Source organism: Elephantulus edwardii, unplaced genomic scaffold, assembly GCF_000299155.1.
Source record: "Elephantulus edwardii isolate Elephantulus edwardi_28Jun2011 unplaced genomic scaffold, EleEdw1.0 scaffold00017, whole genome shotgun sequence".
Taxonomy (NCBI): Eukaryota; Metazoa; Chordata; class Mammalia; order Macroscelidea; family Macroscelididae; genus Elephantulus; species Elephantulus edwardii.
Window position 1 is genome coordinate 4,285,886 of NW_006399767.1, and position 26,326 is coordinate 4,312,211.

A 26,326-nucleotide genomic window follows, 5' to 3' on the forward strand; every position below is an offset into this window, starting at 1 on the left:
GTTTTAGTGAACATTTACAGAGATTTTGGGTTTTCATTCATTCATTGTTGCACTGTTTTCTCTACCCTCCTCCCCAGTTCGTTCTTCTTCCCCCCACCCCGAATGTCTGTTTTAATTGTCCAATTGCAGCATCTCGGGTTTTAAGAATGGAAAATGTATCTGCCTAAGTTTGACATACAAAAATTTGTTACGCTGTATGATAATCTAAGGTATATTAATGAAACAATAGTCACAAAGGAGTGGGTGGGCTTTAAGGGAATTTGCAAGCACCAATACTGTGTGGCAGAGTTATTATAATAATGATTATACTGCTAATTCTTTGGGAGCTGATTCTTCTCTGGTGGTTCGAATCTACCAGCTACCTTCAGGACAAAGATGTACAATCTCCTCCCATGAGATTTACAGTCTCTGAAAGCTCTCTGCAAGGTCCGCTATAAGTCATCTTTTGTTAAGCAATGTGCCTTGTTTTAAAGTCATTACTGCTGCTAAATGAGAAATGTGAGGAAAACATTCCTGGAATCTGAAGAGATTGGCTTCATGGTTATAAGGGTGAAACCAGAGAAGGTTTGTATCATGGCTATAACTTTCAGATGTATCCTGAGGACTTTAGTTAAGTACTTCTGATAGTCTTTTTTGTTTTTCCCATTGAAGTCACAGTTCTGGGGTTGACTGTACCACACTCCTACTGGCACAATATGATAACTCTTTCCTTGTTATATTACAAATAAATTTGACAACTATATACAGTTCTTTTGGAAAAATAGTTCATTACATTGTTTTTTTCTCTCTAGTATTCATAAATGTATATGGTACGAAATGTTTAAGTGCAGAACTTGTTCTCTTTGGTTTTTTTCCCCAGAGATGACTTTACTCTCAAGTGTGCTGTTCCTGGTGGCTGTGCTGCTTCCATCCTTCCCTGCAAATGGAATGGTATGATCACAGTTGGGAATATTTTCAAAATAACCCAGGCTGCTTTGTTGTTCTTGCTCTGTACTGTCAGGACTCTCTTGTAGCTGTTCCTCCAGGGGTTTTCAGAGTTAAATCTTTCTCTCACAGAACAACTGGTGGTGGTTTTGAATTGCATGCATTTGGGTTGGCAGTGCAGCTCCTTACCAAAGCTCCCAGTCACTTAAAGAGATGAAAAGCTACAGTGCATCCTTGCCATCTCCTGATCCAATAGGAAAATGAATTTATTAGTACAGTGTCATGTACTATTGTGTTTATGGCAACATTTATGTATCTGCTGCTGTTTTAGTTTTTATTATGTGCCACTGAATCGAGTATGCTTCCTAGTGACCCTGGGAAGAACGGACATGAACTCTGACCTATCCTGCACTGTCTTCATCATCTCTGGCTTAGTTGAGCCCATTGCTGCAGTCTGTATCAATTCATCTCGTCGAGGCTCTTCTCTTTTTCTGATGCTCCATCCATCTTCCCAAGCATGATGATGTCCTTTTTTAAAGAATAGAAAACAAACAAATTCATCCTGGAAAGGGTTAAACAGGGAAGCTCCCTGGAGGCAAGGATTCTGAGGCTCAGTCTAACATACTTTGGACATGTTGTAAGGAGAGGCTGGTCCTTGGAGAAGGACATCATGCTTGGGAGGGTGGAGGGAAAGCGCAGGATGGGAAGACCCTCTATGAGGTGGATTAATTCAGTGACTGGTGTAATAGGGCTGGGAGTGTCAGAGACAGTATGATTGGCACAGGACAGAGCAGAGTTTAGAGCTGTTGTACATAAGGTCGCTATGAGTCATAAGCCACTCGATGGCACATAACAACAACAGTCCTTCCTAACAATGTGCTTATGTGTAAAGACTTATTTTCATTAACACCCATAAATCGCACAGAACTTCAGCATGTCTTCCCTTTGTTTTGGCTTCTTGAGTCTCTTCTGACAACCATTTTGATATTTTCCTCCTCTTCTGTCTTTGTAGCAATCAGAACAAAGGAACACTGAATGGTTTTAAATTAGGAAATGTGCATATCAGGGTTGTATCTTTCCCTCATAACTATTCAAGCTGTATACTTTGCAGATCATTAGAGGAGCTGAATTCTATGAAGAATGTGGCATCAGGATGTAGGGAAGACTCAATAAAAACCTTTGTAATGCGGATAACACACCTTGCTTGCTGAAAGCCTGGAGAATTTGAAACCTTTACTACAGACGATCCAACACTAAAATTGCATCTCAACATCAAGAGGACAATGATCCTCACCATTGCTCCTATAGGCAACATCATGATAGATGGAGAAAAGATTGACAGTGTCAACAATTTCATCTTACTTGAGTTTACAATTAACACCCTTCATACTGTTGTTGCCGTAGTTGAGTACTGTAGAGTCAGAATCAACCCATAGTCAACCCTTTAGTGGATTTTCAGAGGCTGTTAGTTAATTTCATAGGAGGAAATTGTCCATCCTTCTCCCACGAAGCAGTTGGTGGATTTGAACCACTTGGCTTCAGGATTGCTGTGCAGTTTCTCACCACTAGGCTACTAGGCTTCCTAACAGTCAGGAAATCAGGAGACATATTGCATTAGAAAAGTCCACTGTCAGGGACTTCTCCAAATTACTGAAGAGAAATGATGTAATTGAAGACTAAGGTACACCTGACTCAAGTTATAGTCTTTTCAGTCACTTGCTAAGTATCAAAGAGCTGGACAATGAATGAGGGTGACCGAATAATTGATGACTTCAAGTTGTAGTATTGGAGAAGAGCACTGATTATTCCAAAGAATGGCAAAAGATCAAACAGTTTATGTCTTGGGAAAAGTACAGACAGAGTATCTCTTGAGAATGAAGCTTCTTATTGCTCTGGGCATGTTGCTGTTGATGTTATGTGCCATCGAGTCAGCTGCCATATGCACTATAACTCTGTACCCTGCCCTGTCTTAAGACAGTCTCACTGTCTGACACATATACCCCCTATTTTGAAGTCACTGTATTGATCCATCTCATTCTGGGTCATCCTCTCCTGCACTCCCCCTTCACCTTTCCAATCATAGTACCTTTTCAAGGACTAGTCCCTCTTAGCAACCTACCCAAAGTATATCAGAGGGGCTTTCAAAATCCTTGCCTCCAAGGAATAACTCCAGGACAGACCTGTTTGTGCTCTTGGTAGCCCACGGCATGTTTAATACTCTTCTCTCACACCACAGATCAAAGCATTGATTTTTCTCCTGTTATTCATAGCCATTGTCCAGTTTTCTGACGTGTAGCAAGTAATTACAAAGACAATGGCCTGAATCAGGCATACTTTAGTTTTTAGACTGACTGTGTTATTCTTTAACACTCTGGAGAGGTCTCTGACTGCAGATTTTCCCAGTGCAATTTGTCTTATTTCCTAACTGCTGATGGCAAAGGTTCTTGATTGTGGAAATTGTGGAACCAAGTAAGTGAAAATTGTTAGCAATCACTTCTCCGTCTATCATGGTGCTGTCAATTGGGGAAGTGAAAATCTTTGTTTTCTTGATATCGAGCTGCAATCCATATTGAAGACTACAGTCCTCAGCCTCATGGAGCAAATGTTTCAAGCTCTCTTCAGTTTCAGCAAGCAAGGTTTTGTCATTTGCATAGCACGGGTTATTGAAGAGCCTTCCTCCAATCCTGATCCCACATTCCTCCTCATAAAATCCAGCCTCCAAAATGATCTCTTCCTTATATAGATTAAAAAAGGTATGAAGAAAGATGCATCTCTGATGCACTCCTTTCTTGATTTTGAACCATGCCGTGTTTCCTTGCTCTGTTCTGATGACTGCATCCTGGTCTAAGTGTAGGTGTCGCATGAGCACAATCTGGGATTCCCATTCTTCTCAATATTAGCCACAAATTTTTTGACTCATACAGTCAAATGGCTCTGCATAGTCTCTAGAACACAGATCTCTGCTTTCAGCCAAGATCAGTCTGATACCGGTGATGATCTCCTTCGTGCCACCTCCTCTTCTAAACTTGGCTTCTATTTCTAATAGTTCTCTGTTGATGTACTGTTCTAGTTGGTTTTGGATAATCTACAAGAAGATTTTGCTTGCATGTGATATTAATGATATTGTTTGATAATTTCCATACACTTTCAGATCACATTTTGTTTTGTAATAGTTGTTGTTGTTGTTATGTGTCATCGAGTCGCCTGTGACTCATAGCGACCCTATGTACAACAGCCCTAAACTCCACTCTGTCCTGTGCCAATTGCACTGTCTCCGACACTCCCATCCCAATTATCCCAATCACTGAATCAATCCACCTCATAGAGGGCCTTCCTCTCCTGCGCCGTCCCTCCACCCTCCCAAGCATGATGTCCCTCTCCAAGGACCGGTCTCTCCTCACAACATGTCCAAAGTAAGTTAGACGGAGCCTCAGAATCCTTGCCTCCAAGGACCCACCCGGTTTAACCCTTTCCAGGACAAATTTGTTTGTTTCCTAGCAGTAGTAATAAATACTAATCTCTTGCAATCAGTTGGCCAGGTAGTTGTCCTCCAGATTTCTTGGCACAAACTAGTGAGCACATCCAGGGCTTCATTTGTTTGTTAAAATATGTCAAGTTGTATTCCGTTGATTCCTGGAGACTTATTATTTTTTTTTCTATTTCCTTTAGAGCGGCTTGAACTTCCTACTCCATCACCATCTAGATTATATTCCATCTTCTTTTGATACTTCCTAGATCACTCAATATTCTACCCATAGCATCTTTAAGTATTGCCACTCAAGTCTTAAATTTGTTCTTTCAGTTTCTTCAGTTTAAGAAGGCTTTTGATTCTCTGACTCAAGCTCTTAGCACCTTTCATTATAATATTTGCTTTCCCAAGCTGCCCTTTGAAATCTTCTGTTCAGCACTTTAACTACTTCCTTATTTCTTCCCTTTGCTTTGGCTTCCCAGCACTCTAGAACAATATTCAGTGTCTTCTGATATCCAGTTCAATCTTTTCTTCCTTCTCTTTTTAATGACTTTTTGAAATTTTTTTTAAAAATTTTATTATTATTTGTGTGTGTACCGTCAAATTGGATCTGACTGGTACTGGAGAAGATTGCCCCTCCTACAGCAGAGCATCTGATGGATTCAAACTGCGTACCTCTGGGATTGCAGTGCAGCTTCTTGCCACTAGGCCACCAGAGCTCCCTTTGTAATGACTTTTTACATTCATCGCGAATGATATTCTTGATATCCTCCCACAGTTTGGCTGGTCTCAATTCTTCAGTGTTTAAGGCCTCAAACCTGTTTTTGACATGGTTTTGAAATTCAGGTGGAATAAACTCAAGGATGAATTTTGGTTCTTGTGGTTTTGTTCTAAGGCTCTTTAGCTTCAGTTTGAACTTGCATATAAGTAGTTGAGGGTCAGTTCCACAGTAAGCACCTGGCTTAGTTTTCACAGCTGATATTGAGCTTCTCCCATGATTCCACAGATGTACTCAATCTGATTCCTGTGTAGACCATCAGGTGAGGTCCATGTACATCATCACCGTTTGTGCTTCCTATAAAAGGTATTTATAGTAAATAATTGATAGTACAAGATTCTTTTGTTCTATCTTTAGCCTCATCTCTGTCACAAAGTCTTTGTTTGCTGACTACAAATACTTCTCTGTTCCTAAGTTTTTCATTCCAGTCACCCAATATTATTAATGCCTCTTGGTTACATGTTAGATCAATTTCCAACTGTAAAAGTTGGTAGAAGTCATCTATTTCCTCCTCTTTGACTCTGTTTGTTGGTGCCTATATTTCAGTGATAGTGGTGTTAATAGGTATGTGTATGGATATTATCCTGTCCCTCACAATACTGTACTCAAGATGGATTTGGAAATTATCTTTTTAACTATGAATGTGACTCCATTCTCATCACCTTCCAATTTCCAGAATAATAGATCATATTATTACTGATTCAAACTGTTCCATGGCAATCCATCTCGTTTCCCCAATGCCTACTATATCAACATTTATATGGTCCATTTCTTCTTTGACAATATCCAATTTTCCTGCACTCATACTTCTTACATTCCATGTGCCAATTACTAGTGCCTGCTGGCAACTGTCTCTTCTCCTTTATGTTTCCCAATATGAGGGCTCCCCCTCCAGGACCATATTTGCTAGTCTAATCTAAGTTCACTCATTGTGCAGAGGGTTTTTGAAGGCCTGTTACTTAGGAAGTGGATGGCCAGTCCTTCTTCTTGGTCTATATAATTTGGGTGCTCCACTTTAGAACAATACTGGACAGACAAGTATTTTGCCAAAAAAGAGCAGATGAAAGCAGGTTCCTGATATACAGCTAACTACAGTGTTGATGGTGTTGATCCTGCCTCCCCATTCAACACATGTGAAGTGATCCACTTCCCCTTCCCACCAGCCTCCCTTTCTGTTGCCTCTCCCTGACTAGCCAGCACCTCTCTAACCCCTTTTCGCAGCTAACACAGATACTGTCTCAAGCCTCTGGCTTCTTCTTTGTGAGCCTTCTCTCTCTACTCCTCAGTGATGTTGATGTGCTGGCAGGTCTGTAGGCAGAATGATCAGGCAGAAAGGGTGGACGCGGGAATGATTTGAGCAGTCAGGAGGACTTCATGGACTCCTTCCTGGTAGGGCTGATGGGTGAGCTCAAGGCTTTGACTTCCTCAGAGTTCAGCCCACCATTGCTAGAAGAAGCTAGTTTTTAGAAAGGTACTTGAAAATGTGGAGGATCATCAAAAGAGAGGAATATCCTCAGCGAGGGGGACTGATATAGTGACTACAACCATGGGTTCCAGTGTGTCCTACATTCTTAAGATGATACAGGGTAAGACTGGGATCACATCTGTTGTAGGGTCTCTGTAAGTCTTACTTGACTCTATGGCACAATGCCCAAAGGAAGATGGAAATTGTGTCGATCTCACTTGAAGTGAAAAATTGAGATTTGCTTCATTAGAGGTATTTTTTAAATTTAATTGCCATACCATGAATTACATCCTCATAGTTTAACACTATTTCTTTTCTATTAAAAAAGTAGTATACTTACATGGATAGCAACTAATATTTACTTTAATTGAACACTTCTTAAAGTGGTCTTTGTCCCCGTATTTTCAAGCATGTTTCAAAGCATATTATTTTTTCATTTTCTTTTAGGTTCCAAATTTTGCTAGTTTGTCAACTATGTTAAATGAAATACAAGAAGAGATTGTGAATAAACACAACAGTCTAAGGAAAAATGTTTCTCCCACAGCCCAAAACATGCTGAAGATGGTAAGAAACAATAATATAAGCTTGTGGTAAGCACAGGAATTTGACAACAAATACATCTCAAGGAATTTGTGACATGAAGTTCTACCCTTGTTTTGTTATTTTATGTGAGTTGTAGTGTTATTCACTGTTGCAAGAACATGAAAACTGCCCAAATGTTCAACCACAATTGAATGGCTTGAGAGATTATGGTACATTCACACAATGGAATATTGTGCAGCTTGCAGGAGCAATGGTTTTGTAAACTATTACCTAACTTGGGAGAGACTGGAAAGCATTTTGCTGAGTGCACTGACTCAGTCCTATAAGGACAAATACTGTATAAGACCATTGTTGTAGAATTTGTATGAAGGTCCAAGGGGGGAGTAGGAGCAGAAGGATGAGGATCAGTGGAGGTTAGGGGGCTGGAAGTGGGGAGTTTAATCTCAGGGTTGCACAATTTGATGTGGAGGGAAGGATGGATAAAGAGAATGGGAAAGATCCTGTGTGAAAAACAATGTATACAAACTTTGTAAGTAAACCAGTATAAAATAGATACTTTGTTTAAAAAAAATGAAGGTGATAATTCTTAATTTCTATATATAGTGAATGACTCAACAGCCATCAACAGCAATAACATATAGTGATATAGTTACAGAGCTATTAAGTTATTGGTGTTGTTATGTGTCATCGAGTCACCTGTGACTCCATCACCCTATGTACATTAACTCTCAAACCTGCCATATTGTGAGCCAATCCCACTGTCTCTGGCATACCTAATCCCATTTTTCCAGTCACCGAGTAAATGCATCTCATCCTTGGTCTTCCTCTCCTGTGCTTTCCCTAAACCCTTCCAAACATTATGTCCTCTCTAAAGACTGTTCCTTCCTGGCTACATGCCCAAAATATGTAAGACAGAGCTTCAAAATCATTGCCTCCAGGGAGCAGCTTAGTTTTACCTGCTCCAGAGTAGACCTGTTAGTTTTCTTGGCAGTCCATAGTATATTTAACACTCTTCTCCAGCACCACAAGTTAAGGCATTGATCCTTCTTCTATTATCCTTAGTTATTATCCAGTTCTCAAATGTATAGCAAGTAATTGCAAAGGCCATGGCCTAGATCAGGTGCATCTTAGCCTCCAGAGTGAGTGTGTTGCTCTTCAATACTTTTGAGAGGTCTCTGACAACAGGCTTTTCCAATGCAATTCATCTTTCTATTTCCTGACTACTGATACCAAGTGTTGATTGTGGAACCAAGCAAGTTGAAATTGAATTTCAATCTCTTCTCCATCCATCATAAAGTTATCAATTGACCCAGGGGTGAGAATCTTTCTTTTCTTGATGTTGAGCTTCAATCCATATTGAAGACTACAGTCCTTGACCTTCTGCAGCAAATGCCTCATGTCCTCATTTCAGGAAGTAAGATTATATCATCTGGATAACACAGGTTGTTTATGAGTCTTCCTCCAATTCTGATAGCACATTCCTCCTCATAAAGTCTACCCTTCCATATGATCTGTTCTGCATATAGATTGAAAAGGTAGTGAGATAGGACGGATCCCTGATGCACACCTCTCTTGATCCTGAACCATGTAATGTTTCCCTGCTTTCTTCTGATGATTGCTTTCTGGTGCAAGTATAGGTTTCACACAAGCTGAATGAAGTGTCCTGGGACCCTCATTCTTCCCAAGGTTAACCACAATTTGTTGTGATCCACACAGTCAAATGCTTTTGCATAGTCAATGAAACACAGATAGACATTCCTGTGGTACTCTTTGCTTTCAGCCAAGATCCACTTAACATTGGCTTTCATATCCCTAGTGTCATACCCTGTCTGTACATCTGGCAGTTCTTTGTTGGTGTACTGTTTCAGTAGTTTCTGGATAATCTTTAGCAGGATTTTGCTTGTGTGTAATATTAGTGACATAGTTTGATAAATTTCACAATCCATTGGGTCACCTTTTTTGAAATGGGAATAAATACAGATCTCTTCCAATCAGTTGGCCAGGTAGTTGTCCTCCAGATTTCTCCACTTAACCTGATGAGTATGTCCTGGACAGCATCTGTTTGCTGATATGTCAATTGGTATCCCATAAAATCCTGGGGCCTTGTTCTTAACCAATTCCTTCAGAGCATTTTGAATTTCCTTCTTCATCAACATCGCCCTTGATCATATGTTGTTTCATAAAATTCTTCTGTATCAGCCAATTCTTTTTGGTATAGTGTCTCTGTGTATACTCCATCCATTTCCTTGTGACGCTTCCTTGGTTATTCAACATTATGCCTTCATCATCCTTAAGTATTGCAACTCAAAGCTTGAATTTGTTCTTCAGTTCCTTCAGCTTACGAAAAACTGAGCAATTTTGCCCCTTTTGATTTTCTGACTCCAGAAAACCAGTATATTACTTTGTTTTGCCTTCCCATGCTGTCTTTTGAAATCTTCTGTTCAGCTCCTTTTAACCTTGATTTCTTCCCCTTTGATGTGGCTTCTTGGCATTCTAGTGTGATATTCAAAGTCTCTTCTACATCCATCTTGATTTTTTCTTTCTCTTCTATTTTTGTAATGACTTTTCCCATTCTTATGAAAGATATTCTTGATGTTCTCCCACAGTTCATCTAGTCTTCACTTATTAATAATGTTCAAGGCTTCAAACCTGTTACTGAGTTGAGAGGAAGAATGAAAATAAAATCTTTGGATATTCAGTGATGGTCATTAACATTTTCAGTTCACTCTTTCTCTTTATCTAAGATCTAGAAAACTCCATTTTAGATAAATTTTGCTTTTGGTAATTAGGATATCTTTTCCCTAGAACCACTACCAAAATCCGTGGATTCCTTCTATGAATTTCTTAGATAAAAATGGAACTTGGAATGGGCTAGATGAATTCAGTATTATTAGGAAACTACAACAACAAATAAAACACTCACTACAGTATTTGCATCTGTTTATAAATAGGATTTAGAGTTTTACAATTACTAAAAGTCTTTAGGTGTAGACATACTGTATTACCTATGTTATTTATAAAGCACGTAAAGGCATACAAAAATAATTTTATTATAATAAAAAATCATTTTCTTCAGTAATTATATAATAATATAAATAAAATTATTTCACTGAATATATGGCATAAACTCCTTAATGGTTTGAATTATTAAGTATATGTCATTTTTGTATTTTTTTAAGACATGGGACAAAAATGCAACAGTAAATGCTCAAAAATGGGCAGATATGTGCCAATATGAACACAGTCGTCAAGAACTACGAACAACCGGTAAGTAAATTAATACATATTTGTTGAATAAAATGAACAAGCCCAAAGTATGTCAGATGAGGGACATTCAAAATCCTTGCCTCCAAGGAGCAATTTGGCTTCACTCCCTCCAGGCCAGACCTGTTTGTTCTCTTGGCAGTCCATGGTATATATTCGATACTCTTCTACAATACTGCAATTAAAAGGCATTAATTCTTCTGTCATCCTTAGTCATTGTCCAGCTCTCTGATAAGTAGAAAGTAATTGCAAAGACCATGGTCTGGATCAGGTGCACTTTTGTCTTATCTTAGACTGATATTGTTGCTCTTCATCACTCTGAGAGGTCTCTGACAGTAGATTTTCCCGGTACAATTCATCTTTTAATTTCCTGACTGCTGGTAACTTAACAAGTGCTGTTTGTGGAACTGCGCAAGCTGAAATTGTGAACAAGCTCAATCTCTTCTCCATCTATCATGGTGCTGCCAGCTAGGCAAATGGTGAGAATCTTTGTTTTCTTGATGTTGAGCATTAATCCATATTGAAGACTACAATCCTTGAGTTTCTGTATCAAACACTTCAAGCTCTCTTCAGTTTCATGGAGCAAGGTTGTGTCATCTGCATAATGCAAGTTGTTGATGCGTCTTCCTCCAATCCTGATGCCACATTCCTAGTCATAATGTCCAGCTTCCCAAATTACCTGTGCATAAAGATGGAAAAGGTATTGAGACAGGATGCATCCCTAATGCATTTCCTGATTGTGAACCACATAGTGTTTCTTAGCTCTGTTCTGATGATGGCTTCTTTTGTCCAAGTATATGTTTTGCATGAGCACAATCAAGTGTTCTAGGATTCCCATTCTGCTCAAGGTTAGCCACAATTTATTGTGAGCCATGCAGTCAAGTGCCTTTGCTTAGTCAATGAAACACAGAGACATTCTTCTGGTACTCTGTTTTCAGCCACGACTGATCTAACATTAGCTATGATGTTCCTAGTGCCATGGCCTCTTCTAAACCCATCTTGCACTTCCGGCAGTTCTTTGTCTGTGTACTGTTTCCAGTCATTTTTCTATAATCTTCAGTAAGATTTTGCTTGTGTGTGATATTAGTTATATTGTTTGATAATTTCCACACTCTGACAGAGCTCCTTTTTTTTTAATGGACATAAATATGGGTCTCTTCCAGTTAGCTGGCCAATTAGTTTTTTGACACAACTTGCTGAGTATGTTCGGGCACCATCTGTTAGTTGAAATATGTCAGTGGCTATTCCATTAATTCCTGGGGTCTTGTTTTTTTGCTAAGTTCTTCAAAGTAGCTTGAACTTCCTCCTTCATCTGTATTGCCTCTTGATCATTGGTTGTTTCATGAAATTCTTTTGTGTCAGCCAATTCCTTCTGGTACAGTGACTCAGTGTACTCTTCCATCTTCTTTTGATGCATCCTGGATCACTCAACTACAAACAACTACAAACCAAACAGGTCCCATGCATGAAAGGTGATGCTTCTTTCTTGGCATTTATATAATTAATATACCATTGCATGTTAGTTTTATATTTGTTATTTTTTTTATCCTCGTGATGTTTTTCTTAGATACAACATGTGGTGAGAATCTCTATATGTCCAGTGATCCTAATTCATGGTCAGACGCCATCCAAAGTTGGTACGATGAAGTCAATGATTTTACATATGGTATAGGAGCAAAGAGTCTTGGTGCAGTTATTGGACATTATACTCAGGTAAGGAAAGTGTGAAAATCTTTTCTACTCTAATTGCTTCACGAAATAAATTTTCTTTGTGTTTTTACTTATTCCAACTTTCAATTTTTTTTTTACATTTTGTTTTTTATTTAATTTTTTTTATTTATTAATTTCAATGAACATTTACAGAGACTTCGGATTTCCATTCATTAATTGTTGCACTTTTCTCCCTGCCCAACCTCCCCCACAATTATCCTTTCTCTTTGAAAAGTAAAAGAAAAATTCTTTCATTGTTATACAATCCCTCCTTCCAAGTCCACTACACTGTGCGGCCTTCATTCTGGACGGACTCCTGTCATGACAATAATACCTAATCATATATCCCTTTTAAACCATTCTCTCCCTCATCTATTGCAATGCCATGTACATTATTTATACCATCTTTCTCAGTCTCTTCCCAACCCCAAGGTCAGTCCCATTTAACAACAGTGACACTATGCAGTATTTGTCCTTTTGTGACTAAGATATTTCACTCAGCATAATGTCCTTCAGGGTCCCCCATTTTGTATAATATTTTATGAATTCTTTGTTTTTCAAAGCAGCATAGTGTTCCATTGTGTGAATATACCACAGTTTCTCTATCTATTCGTTTGTTGATGGGCACTTAAGTTGTTCCCAACTCTTTGTATAGTGAACAAAGCTGTGATAAACATAGGTGTGCATATATCTGCTTGGATGTCAGTTATGGTCCCTTTGGGGTATATTCCCAGTAGTGGAATTGCTGGGCTATCTTTATTTGCAACTTTTTGAGAAAGAGCCACACTGCCTTCCACAGTGGTTGCACCATTTTACACTTCCACCAATAGTGAATAGAGGGTCCAGTTTCTCTACAACGTTGCCAGCATTTGTTGTTTGCTGCTGTTAAATTTTGCTGTTCTTACTGGGCTGAGATGATATCTCATAGTCCAAACTTCAGTTTAGAGAAAGAGTCCCAGTAGATAAAGCCTGGTCCTAGTATTTGGTGGGCACCTAGAATGGCTATGAGGGAGCTCTGGTGGCATGGCCAGAACGGGCTTGTGCTCTCAACCCAGAGGCAGCACCTCTTCGGAAGGTGGAATCCACCAAGGGCTCAAAGGGGAAAATATGGGCAATTTCCTCCCATAAGATTTGTAGCTTCCCAAAGTCAGTACTAATGTGATAGCAATGTGGATTTTTGTTGGGGTTTTTGATTACGTTAATGTGCAATCACTTTCCGTAGTTTGCAAAGCCCTAGTACTGAAGCATATATTATCTCTCTCTCTCTCTCTGTGCAGGCTTTTAAAACGAAATACTCTAAATGGAAAAAGTAGTGAATATGTGGATATTTTGTTGTTTTGTGACATTTTTCACAGAATTGTGGCTCTAAATATATTGCTTATTACACAATTTATTAGTAAAAAAACTACTCAAAGGATGTTTCTATTAAAAGTAAATTTTATTATTTACTTCTCATGAATTTATAATTCATGGTTAGTTTTTTAAGATGTCATACTGTTGTTAAGGGCTGTTGAGTAGATTATGACTCATAGCAGCCCTATGAACAGATCTGAACCCTGTCTTATCCTGTCCCATTCTTATCATCCTTAACCCATTTGAGTCATTGCTGCAGTCACTGCATCGACCACTCTCACTGAGAGTCTTTTTCTTCTTCACTGACCTTCCACCCTACTGACAGACTCTCCTGACAACATACTTGCAGTATGTGAAGTGAGTTTTCTCATTCTTGCTTTCAAGAAACACCCTGGTGCCCTTTCTCCAAGATATTTCTATTCTTTTGGCAGTCTATGGGATGGATATTCAGAACTCTTCTCATTAAAGTTTAGTAATTCCAATGAGGTGACATCTCACAATGGCATGATTGAAAAAAATCCATCAGAAAACTTGTGATATTTTCTCAGTAATTTAACTAAATATTCCTACAAAGCACAAGACATTTTTTACTACATTATTAATACTTTATAATTTTATACTTACTGTTATTTGCTGACTGTTGTGTTTTGTTGTGTTTTTTTTTTTCTCTCTCTCTCCCTAATGTATTCTCCTATCTTTATCAATTTATAGGTTGTTTGGGACACATCTTACCGTGTTGGTTGTGGCCTTGCTCATTGTCCCAATGAAGATTTACCCTATTTCTATGTCTGTCAATACTGTCCTGCGTAAGTACATGCTTAAGACTTTAATGTCAATGATGCCATCTTCAATATTAACATTTAAAATTTATCATTAACAAACAAATAAGAATATAAAGCATGTTTCCATACAAATGGGGAACTACTAGAAATGTTTTCTCAAGTGGAAACATTTATTTGGTTTCTAAGAAAATGAAAAAAAAAATACCAAACACAACAAACCACAACACAATAAACATCTAGGTTCTAGGGGTAGCATTTGAAGTTCTCTATTTACATGTCTAAAATGATTTCTTTTTTCTCTCAAGAATACTCCTTTGGTCTCAGGGTACTCAAACAATATTATGTAGTGTATGTATATAATTTTCTAGTTATGATACAATTAGTTCTTACTAAATGTACACTATAGACTCTGAAAACTTGTTAGACCAGAATTGGGATGGAGTAGCTAACAGAGAGACAGTTCTGGTGGCTTGGAGGGTACGGAGATGCACTACCCACCCAAAAGTTTGAAGTTTGATCCAATAGCTGCTCCCTAATAGAAAGATGTGCAGTCTTCTCGTGAGATTTATAGCCTCTGAAAATACATTGGAGAGGCAGCTCTGAGTTGGTTCAGACTCAATGGCAATGAGTTGAGTTGAGTTTGAATAAATATAAAAAATAAACTGTAGCAGTTCCAGTCCTGTCCACTCTCATGTTCCTACTCATCCTTATCTAATCGAACTGTGCTGTTATTGCTCGGTGCCATCAAGTTGACTATGGCTCAGTTATCTTATGCATAACAGATCAAACCTCACCTGTCCTGCTCCAGCTTCATGATCTCTTCCATGCTTGAGCTCATTTGTATGTTTAATGTGTCAATCCATATCATTGAGAGTTGTCTTCAACTATACTATTGCCAATAAAATTATTAAACATTGGGCCTTGAAGGTTGGATTTTTAAAAAAAAAAATCTTAATATATTTGTTATAATCCAAAGAATGAAAACATAAGTTTTTATGTCTCGGATTTTTTATTATTATTAAATTTTATTAATTTTAATGAACATTTACAGAGATTTGGGGTTTTCATTCATTCGTTGTTGCACTATTTTCTCTACCCGCCTAGCCAGTTTTTTTCCCCCCTTGAAAGTCTGTTTTAATTGTCCAATTGCCACAGTGCTTGTCAAAGCCAGTTCTGATTAATCTCCTGTGTCAGTGTGTCTTTTGCCATTCCCTATCCCTCCTCCCTGAGAGAGACTTCACCCTGATTCATAAGGAAAAGAGGATGGCATATTCTTTTAGCTACTTCCTGCTGAAAAGGGACGCTTTAGGTTTCAGGATGAAGATCTTCTCTCACTACTCTAAAGGGCCCCTTTGGCAATAGGAAGCACATAGACTATTACGGAGATTGGTTTTGGAATTTAGATGCACTGTTATCAATTGTGCTTAGCCGTACATGTTCATATCCTTGAAGATGTATCATAGAAGTGTTGCAGCCTAGAAGACACAAATTTAACTAACAAGTTAAAAGTACATGAGTCAAAAATTAAAAAGCAATAATATTCCAAGTAGAGGCTCTAATAGTGGCACAAATCAAGTTACAGAGGGAAGGTAGTTCTTACAATAAAAGGCCTATTGACTATCACTTTGTCTATTATAGAATAAAGGTTAGGAACCACACGATGTAGAGGGTCAACTATGTCATTTATTGTTCTTAAGTCCTGGAGCAAATTCCATCTACCACTGGGTTTTTTTACAACTCAGAAGTCCACATGCACGGCAGAGGTGAAGTAAAGAACTGCTTATGAGTTTTTCTGTCAATTTCAACAACTAAGAGATAGTGAGAAGAGTTGAGACCTCAGAAGGCTTTTAGGACCAAATAGTGGGCTCTTGTGTCCAGGAGAAAATGAATATACTTACCAGTAATGTTAATCCTCACACACAGCTCTTCTGGGAGGATCTAAATCGTTGAAGCGTCCTCCTTTGTTTCCAGCTGGGAGCTGGGGCCTGTCAGTCCTGTCAGCCACAAGGACCTGATGTGGGCCACCCTTGATGAAGTGTCCTTCAGATCCACACTTAAAGCAAGTGAGTGGGAGCTTCCTCTCTACTCCCTTGCCTATCTGTGGCTCTCGATGTGACACTGTCTACTGAAGTGGCCCAGGTATCAAAAACTCCAAAATCCATATGCATTGGCTTCTTGATTTACAGCTAAAAATGTCTCTCACAAACAAAATGTTTAATTTAACCTGTAATAAATCCTGTGGATATATTGAATATTAGTATCATGTTTCTGTCAGTTTTAATTTCTCTTAAAGATCTACATTTTTTTCTTTTTGTTTCTTTTTATTTTATTATTTTTTGTGTGTATACCATCAAATTGGATCTGACTGGTACAGGAGGAGATTGCCCCTCCTTCTCCAGCAGAGCATCTGGCAGATTTGAACCACAGCCTCTGCGATTGTAGTGCAGCTTCTTGCCACTAGGCCACCAGAGCTCCTTATGATTTACATTTTTTTAACCATGAAGGCAGAAAGGGCTTCCAAAACTAAGCTTTCTATTTGATTTAAGGTTGTAGATAATGCAGGTGATAGGGTTATCTGCTTTGAGGTATGTCATTTTCCCTATTATTGCTAAGTAAATTACTTTTTACAATTATTTTTTTAAAATCCTTACTATAGTTCCAATAATCCAGATAAAGGAAACATCATCAGTTTTAACTTCTATGCCTATGGGGTGTAGAAGACATACAAACTCAATGCCTAGCTTGAAAGGTGGTTTGAGCATGGAAGTATGGAGGAACTAACTCATAAAGGAAAAACTTAGATGAGAGAACTTTCAGACCATTTTCACATCTATTTTATATTATTCCTTTTTATCATGTAGCCCCTCAGCCCCAGAATCTTCTGTGTCCCAGAGCATTATTCCATTCCTAGCCAACACTTTGGGGTACACTGCCATTAGACCTAGTCAACTAGGAGTTAATGAATGTGCTTTTATTCTCTGAAAACTTGAGACACTACTTATTTCACTGCTTAGCCTGTGTGACTATATAATATTCAAGGACATAACTGTATGGGTGAACTATTCTCTCACTTTGAGTGGTTATCTAAATCACACATAATAAATGATAATTTTGTGTTCTGGTTATTTAACATAATTTAAAAATATTCAATACATGTGCATACGTATTTGGTGACAGATGTTACCCTTGAGATATAAACTAAAGCAGAAAGTGAAACATAGTTGACATTTGTTATTTCAAATTGCAGCGGTAATTATGAAAATAGAGTGAGTACCCCCTACAAAAAAGGACCGACTTGTGCCAGTTGCCCTAACGACTGTGAAGATGGACTATGCAGTAAGTTTGAAATAATTAACTTGTTAGTTGATTAAAATGATGTGTTATTTCTTTTTATAAAAATACTTGAGAATATTTCTATCAAAATTATAAATCAGCTAAAAGAAAAAAATAGTATGCAGAAATAACTGGGTAAAAGTTAACCTAGGAAAACACAGATTAAAATAAAATCTGGATACCTTAACTGCATAATGGCAACATAAATAAAGAGAAATGGACAGGCTTGAGAGATGGCAAGTGGAATAGCTAATGTCTGTTTCCTATGCTTAGTGAGTGCTAGCAAAATGTAGAGGAAAGGAATGCGGGTCAATTCCTACTTCCCGGCTTGACCACTGTGTCACCAGCACTCTTTTATGGTACAAGCTGAGGAATTTGCAGTCCCACTCACCGATATTGGGTGATCTGGGTGGAATTAAGGAGACACACCAAAGAAAAGGCAGGCTCGTAGGTAGAATGATAAATTTCATTTTATAATTGTTGTGCTTGTGGCCTATGAGTGACATCCAAGTAGAAATAGCCCAAAATAACATTCTTCACTCACTTATTGCTGTAAGGTTGGCATTAACTTAGAACTGAGCCTCTAGCAGTTTCTCTGAGGCTGTAAATCACATGGGAGGAGACTGCCCATCCTTCTCCCATGGAGCTTCCAGTGGATTCAAATAGTATACCTGTGGCTTGCCAATGAAATTCTTTTCCCACCAGGCTAACAAATCTGTTGAAACTATCACAGAGACACTAATTCTCCTTTTACTTTTTCTTTCCTTCTACAACCTTTCATACTAAAAACTTACTCAAAAAAGTAAACTCCATTGATATTTAAATTTAGATCAAAAACATTCATCAAAATTTTCTGCAATGATGGGGATGTCCTCTTTTGTACTATCCTGAAAGCAGTTCTTACCTGTGCTGGCACTTAGGATGTAATTACTATTACTCAGTAAATAAGATTATAATTTTATTTAAGATGAAATTCAAATAAACACGTGTGGTTTGTGACTACACTGTGGTGGCTTAGTGGGATAAGAATTATGCTGCCAATTTGAAAGTATACAGTTGAAATACACCTTGGGAGAAAGATGAGCAATTTCCTCCTGTGTGATGTACAGACAGCTTCTTAAAACCTGTTGAAGGCTTAGCTCTGAGTCAACTATGACTCATCACTTTTCACAGGCAGTAAATCTCACTGAAAGAAATTGACCATCCTTCTCTTGCAGAGCAGCTGGTGAATTAAAACCATATGGCTTTAGCTTGGCAACACAGCTCCTTACCCACTAGAGGTTTCTCCAGTTCTAGAGAGATTCAATCATACAGCTTTTACTTTGGGTTCTGAATGATGTCAACTCATAAGAATTTTTCAAAGTTCAAATTGGAAAAAAAAGAGTTTAATCAGTAAATTTAACTTTCTTTTTATGACAACATAGAAAATGCCTGTCAGAGTAATGCTGCTGGCCTGTTTCTCAATTTCCTTCCTTTAGCTCATACTGAATTTATTGATAGTGCTGCTCTTCTAAAAGAAAATTCTGTTGAAATGACTAAATTATTTGCTTTTATTACAGCCAATAGCTGCAGCTATTACGATAATTACAGTAACTGTGCAGAGCTGAAGGAACAGGTTACCTGTGAATACGAATTGGTCAAGAACTATTGTAAAGCCACCTGCCTTTGTGAAGGGAAAATTTATTAAACACCAAATACAGACAAAAGTTAAGTAGAGAATGACTATCCCATGTATTTAGGTTTGACTTGTACTGACAAGGCATTTAAAGAGTTCTGGTGGGCCAATGATTAAAATGTTTGGTTGCTAACTGAGATTAACATTTCCATGGGAGAAAAATGTAGCAGTTTGCTTCTGTAATGATCTTATTGTGTTGGGAGCATTATGGAGGAGTCCTGATCTCTCCTAAAAGGCAGACCTAAGTCAGAATTGACTCCATGGAAGTGTTTTGTATGGTCTTTCTTATTTTGTCTCCTTTTTCGAATAATTGTAGGCAAATTAATTACAGATTTTATTCTAATCAACTATGCATTCTTTCCTCTCAGTTGTTCTTTTCTGTACATTTTAATTTAACACTGACCTAATTTACCAAAATCAATTCAGTCTTTTGATTTTTTATTTTTCACCTACACAGATTTTATAGCAGACTATGCCAGTACCTTTTAAAAAAATCAAAAAAACCCTCTTAGACAAATCCTCTTTACAGAAAAATTACAGACAATATGTGTAAAAACCTCTCCCTCAAAGAACATAACTCAGTCCCCTCAATCCTTTCGTGTAGGCTAATTTTTGTGTTTCCTTTCTAAAGTTTGACAAAGGGCCAATGGTAGTGTTTAGTGGACAAATCTGGCACTGAAACAAATAATCAAAATTAACATCACCAAAGATAAATTATGTGAATTCATGTACCCCTAATGTAATGTGTTTAGAAGGTCATATAATCTCCTTGATAGCTAAAAACCTGTAGCTCCAATCTAATTATTAGGTAGAATACAAAACACACTCAAATTGACAATTCTAACCAGTGTTCTTCAAAACTGTCAAAATCACAAAAATATGGAAATTCTAAAAAGATGTCAGGTGACATGAGAATAAGGAGACAAAAAATTAAATGTAGTAGGGCATCTTGGATTGGTTCCTAAAACAGAAAAAAAGATCATTAATGGAAAAATTAGTGAACTAGATGTGAGTTAAGAGTCTATGGGAACTTTCTGTACTAATTTTGCAAATTTTCTGTAAATAAAAGTATACACAAAAATAAAAAGTACACTAAAAGCAAAAATTCTTTTTCTTGACTCCATACACTACATATACTTTCTTAATACTCCTAGTCATTCTTCCTCTGACCTTTTCCCCTACAAGCATTAATTCCACAATTGCATTTCAAAGTAATTGATCGATTGATATTTTCCATGATCCTTTTGGATTGCACAAATTATTGCATTATCATATTCAGCTCACTTGAATCATAAGTCTTACCTACTAAGTTTTACTAATAATTCTAAGGATATCTGAATTATGAGGGCAGACATGTATATGTGCTTTCTCCAGCATAGTTTTTATCTCTTTTGTTATTATTCTTACAAGCCATCAAGTTAGTTCTGAGATATGTGGACCCTATAACAGAACAAGCTACTGCATGATCCTGTTCCATTACCACAACTGTTCCTGTGTTTGAGTCCATGCACACATACAATATTGTTGTGAATGTTTCTCTTTTTTTATGATCCTCAACTTTATCTAGCTTGATGCCTTTCTCCAGTGACTGGTTCCTCCTGATATTGTTGTTGTTGATGTTGTTGTTGCTTGTGCTGTTGAATTGAAACAGATTCATAGCTGAACCTCTGGTGGGTTTTCAGAAGCAGTAAATTTCATGAGAGGAAGTTGCCCATCTTTCTCCCGTAGAGCCCTGTAACTTTTGAATTGCAGTGCAGCTTCCTATCACTAGGTCTCCAGAGCTCCCAGGTTTCTCCTGATAATATGTCCACAGTACGTGAGTCAAAGTCTTGTTATCTTCTCTTTTAAGAAGTGTTCTGTGGGAGCTCTGGTGGCCTAGTGGCAAGAAGTTGCACTGTAATCCCAGAGGTATGTGGTTCAAATCCACCAGATGCTCTGCTGGAGAAGGAGGGGCAATCTCCTCCTGTATCATTAAGATCTGATTTTAGGGTACACACACAAAATATAATAAAATAAAATTTTAAAGAAAGGTGTTATGAATGTAATTTTGCCAAGACATATTCATTCATTCTACTGTTAATCCAAAGTACATTTAATTTTCTTTAAAAACATCATTCAAGCATATCACTTCTCCTTTGACCTTCATTCATTGTCCAGCTTTTGCAGGATACGTTATGGTTGTTAAGTGCCATTGAGTTGACTACAACTTATAGTGACGCTATGAATAACAGATCTGAACCCTGTCCTGTCCCATCCTCACAATCTCTAACATACGAGAGCCCATTGCTGCAATCACTGTATCAATCCACTTGGTCAAGGATCAGTCTTTTTCTTTTATGCCATGACTCCACATTCCCAAGGATGATGTCCCTCTCCATCCCTCTCCAATGAATAGCCTCCCCTGGTAACATGTCCAAAGAAGCTCTGTTGGCTTAGAGGTAAGCAAATGTGCTGCCAGTGGAAAAGCAGTTCAAATCCACCGCTCCATGGGAGAGAGATGAACAATCTCATCCTGTGTGATTTCCTGCCCCTGAAAACTTGCTGGCTCAGTTTTGACTCAACTGTACAAAACAGCAACAAACAAAATGCATATATCTATCTCTATCTCTATATATCTACATCTATAATGAAACTTCATCATCTTTGCCTCCAAGGAGCACTCTGGCTGCACCTTCTCTAAGACATATCTGTTTACTCTTTTGGCAGTCCATGGGATATTCAGTACTCTTCTCCAACACCACAGCTCAAAGTCGTCAATTCCTCTCAGTTATCCTCATAAACTCTCCATCTCTCAGCAGCATAACAAGGAATTGAAAAGATCTTCTTATGAATCAGGTGCCTCTTAGTCCTCAAACTCACGTCATTGCTCCTCAATAGTTTGGAGAGGTCCCTGACTTCAGACTTTTCCAGTGTGGTAGCTCCTGAAAACTGATTTCCTGACTGCTAGTACCAAGTATATTGATTGTGGATCCAAGTAAGATGAAGCTGTTAATAACATCAATCTTTTCTCCATCTATCATGATGTTGCCTATAGGTCCAGCGGTGAGAATTCTTGTTTTCTTGACATTGAGACACAATTCATATTAAAGGCTGTATTCTTTGATCTTCTGAATCAAGTGCTTCAAGTCCTTCTCACTTTCAGTAAGCGAAGTTTTGCATCACCATGTTGTTGTTGTTGATTGTCTTCGAGTTGAGCATGACTCATAGCAACCCTATGAACAAAAGGCCCGAAGCCCCTCTATAACTATCGACATTTATCAAAGTTCATAGAGTTTCTGGAGGCATATTGTTTAGGAAGTGGATGCCACTCCTGCTTCCAAATAACAAAGGTTATTAGATTAATCTTCCTCTGATCCTAATGCCACCTACTTCTTCATAAAATCCAGCTTCTCAAATAATTTGCTCAATGTATAGATTAAATACATACAGAGAAATGATACATCCCTAAAGTACACCTTTTTAATTTTAAACCATTCCCTTGCTCTGTTTGCACAATAGCTTCTTGGTCAACATACAGGTTTCACATGAGCACAATTAATATTCTAATATTAATGTTCTAATATTCTTCTCAATGCTAACCATAATTTGTTATGGTCCACATATCAAATGACTTTGCATAGTCAATAAAACATAAACAGTCTTCTCATATTCCTTACTTTAAGTAGCTAAGATCCCTCTGTTGTTGTTGTTATGTGCCATCAAGTCACATGTGACTCATCGTGAAACTACGTAAAACAGCCCTAAACCCTTCTCTGTCCTGTGCCAATTGCACCATCTCCAACACACCCACCCAGATTACCCCAGTCACTGAATCAATCCACCTCATAGAGGGTCTTCCTCTCCTCCACTGTCCCTCCAGCCTCCCAAGCATGACATCTCTCTCAAAGGACTGGTCCCTCCTTGCAACATGTCCGAAATATGTCAGATGAAGCTTATGTCAGATCCATGTGACATAAGCAATTATATTTCTTGTGCCATGGCCTCCTCTAAATCGAGCTTGAACTTTTGGCTATCCTATTTATTTATTGTTGTAGCCATTTATAAATTATCTTCATCAACATTTTACTTGCATGTGATATTAATGATATTGTATTATTTCCACATGCTGTTGAATCACCTTTGTTGAGAATGGGAACAAATATGGGTATCTTTCAGTCAGTTGGACAGGCATCTGTCCTCCAAATTTCCTAACATAGACTCATGAACTCATCCCATGGCTGCTTCTACTATATGAAAAATGTCAATTAGTATCCCAATTCTGGGGATTTCTTTTTTTTTTGCCAATGCTTTTAGTGCAGCTTGAATTTCTTCCTTCATTACCATTGGTTATCAATCATTTGGTATACTTCTTGAAATATTTCAGTGTCAGCCAATGCTTTTTGGTACAATGATTTTATGTATTCTTTATATCTTCTACTGATGTTTCCTGGATCATTAAAGATTTTGTTCATAGCATCTCTAAGTACAACATGAGACTTGACTTGGTTTTTCAGTTCTTTTACCTTCAGCTATACCAAGCGAGTTTTTCCTGTTTTGTTCTCCAATTCTACGTCTCTGCACATTCCTTTATAATACTTTGCTTTGTCTTCTTAAGCTGCCCTTTGAAATCTTCTGTTCAGTATTTTTACTTCAGCTTCAGTTCCTACTATTTTGTCTTTTCAACACTCTAGAAAAATTTTCAGGGTCTCTTCTGACATTTATTTTGGAGATTTTTCTTTATCTTCTGTCTTTGTGGTGAACTTCTGCCCTCTTCATTAATGATACCCTTGATATCATCCCACAACTCATCTGGTCTTCGGTCACTGATGTTCCACGCTTCAAACGTTTTCTTAAGATGATTTTTAAATTCAGATGTGATTGACTGAAGATCATATTCTGGTTCTTATGAATTTATTTCCATTTTCCTCAGCCTCAGTTTGAATTTTCAGGTGAGTAATTCATCTGTTTCACAGTCAGCACCTAGTCTTGTTTTTACTGGCGATATTGAGTTTCTACAGTGATTCCTTCCACAAATGTACATGATATGAGGTTATCTAAAACATTCTGTCTTAGTAAGGCATATTTTAGACTGGATTTTCTAGAGAAGGCAATCCAGTGAATCATTTCTAAAGTAAGACAAAGAAGACAAGAGTCTTCTCTCAATGAAATCAGAAGGCAAATCTGCAGTCAGGGACCTCTCCAAATTATTGAGAAGCTATGATGTCAGTTTGAGGACTAAGGTGTACCTGATTCAGATTATGGCATTTTCATTCCCTTGCTAGGCTTCTGAGAGCTGGACAGTGAGTAAAGAAGACAGAAGACAACTTTATGCCTTTTAACTGTGTTGTTGGAGAAGGGTACTGAATATCCTATGGACTGCCAAAAGAACAAACAAATATGCTTTGGAACACTCCTTGAAGGCAAAGATGATAATGTTTCACCTTAAATACTTTGGGAATGTTGCTAAGTAAAGCTGTTCCTTGGACAGGAACATCATGCTTGGAAAAGTGGAGAGATAGTGAAGGAGAGGAAGACCCCAACCAGACAGATTGACACAGTGATTGCAGCAACTGACTCGAGTATGTACGAGATTGCGTGGATGGCCCATGATAGGGTTCAGATCTGTTGTTCATAGGGTCACTATGAGTTGTTCTTGACTAAATGGTATCCAAAAAGAACAACACCAACAATTATATCTCTTGTTCCAGGAAATAATAGAGAATAAAGGAAATAATTAAACAGTTCCAATTTTATGAGGACATTATCAGAAAACAAAAAAGTTGTGTCATTCTACATGAACTTGAATGAAGTCTTCTAATATCAAATGATAGAAAAAAGTAGATAACTTATCTAGATTTTGAAAGATGAAAGAGACATGAAAGAAGTGAGCCTAGATTAGAATAAAGGAGCTCCGATACTACAGTGGTAAAACACAGGTATGCTGCTCAGAAAACTGTTAACTCAAAGATATTCCAAGGAAGAAAAATGTGGCAATCTACTTTCACAAAGATCACAGCACTACATATCCGTGGGATAGTTCTAATGTTACCTATAAGGTCATTCTAAGGTAATAATCAACTTGTGGCACAGAACAGTAACAGATAAGAACAATTAGAGAAAACTGGCTACAAATTTATTATGGGTGGGGGGGAGTTAGTCATAAGGTCGCAAAATTTGTTGGGGAGTGGGGCATAAAGGAAATGGAAAAGATCCAGAGTGAAAAACAACATATTTGAACTCTGTAATGAAACCAGTAAAAAAGAATTCTTTTTAAAAAAAGAGTAAAAAGAAACAAAAGTGATGTTAGACATTTAAATGGTAATGTGGTTGTACAAAATATTTTTTTTATGTTAGCCTGGTGGAAAGAAAGTTATGCTACCAAGCCCAAGGTGGGTGATTTTAATCTGCAGCCCTCAGGCCTGGTTTAAATTGTTTTTCGGTCAAACATTCTTCTATGTGGTAAAGCACTGGTTTGTTCATTGCTTTACAGGAGTAACTCGTGGTTGCTGTGATGCTGAACACTGTGACACTGATGTGCCACATGTGATAATGGTTACCCATGGTAGACAGTGTTTGATGGCTTCCCGATTAAAATAAGCTTGGAAGCAGGAGTGGCATCCACTTCCAAGATGGCTTGCCTCCAGATACTCTATGTATAGTGCTCAGGCCTTTTGTTCATAAGGTCACTATGAGTCGTCTACAACTCTACGGCACCTAACAACAACAATAATATTATTAGAAAATTCATCCTGAAGTTTTGTGGTATAAAACGTTGTAATATCCACAGGCTATGTTAAAAAAATTACATAAACAAAAATTAATTAATTAAGCAATTAAATTGCTTTTATAAGTCCCTACATGTTTTGGGATTGTAATTAACCTTACTATATTAAAAATCTCTTCTTTGATTACCCCATCCACTGTGCAGCCAGCCAGAACGAATGTCTCGCAGTTTTTTCTTCTTCGATTACCTGGGGGAGATGGGAGGGGTCTCTAAGCTGCCCAGACCAAAATGGATGTCAGAATATACTCTGAAAATTGCACTGGAGCG

General features: G+C 37.9%; 1 protein-coding gene across 1 annotated transcript; it reads left to right on the forward strand.

Annotated features, from left to right (window-relative positions):
* The first annotated feature begins 861 nt into the window (after positions 1–861).
* Positions 862–19,308, forward strand: LOC102847386 (cysteine-rich secretory protein 2-like). Its single transcript, XM_006882117.1, has 7 exons — positions 862–930; positions 7,084–7,200; positions 10,359–10,446; positions 12,011–12,156; positions 14,218–14,312; positions 17,536–17,624; positions 19,181–19,308. The coding sequence occupies exons 1-7, from the start codon at positions 862–864 to the stop codon at positions 19,306–19,308; spliced, it is 732 nt and encodes a 243-aa protein (XP_006882179.1).
* The last annotated feature ends 7,018 nt before the right edge of the window (positions 19,309–26,326 follow it).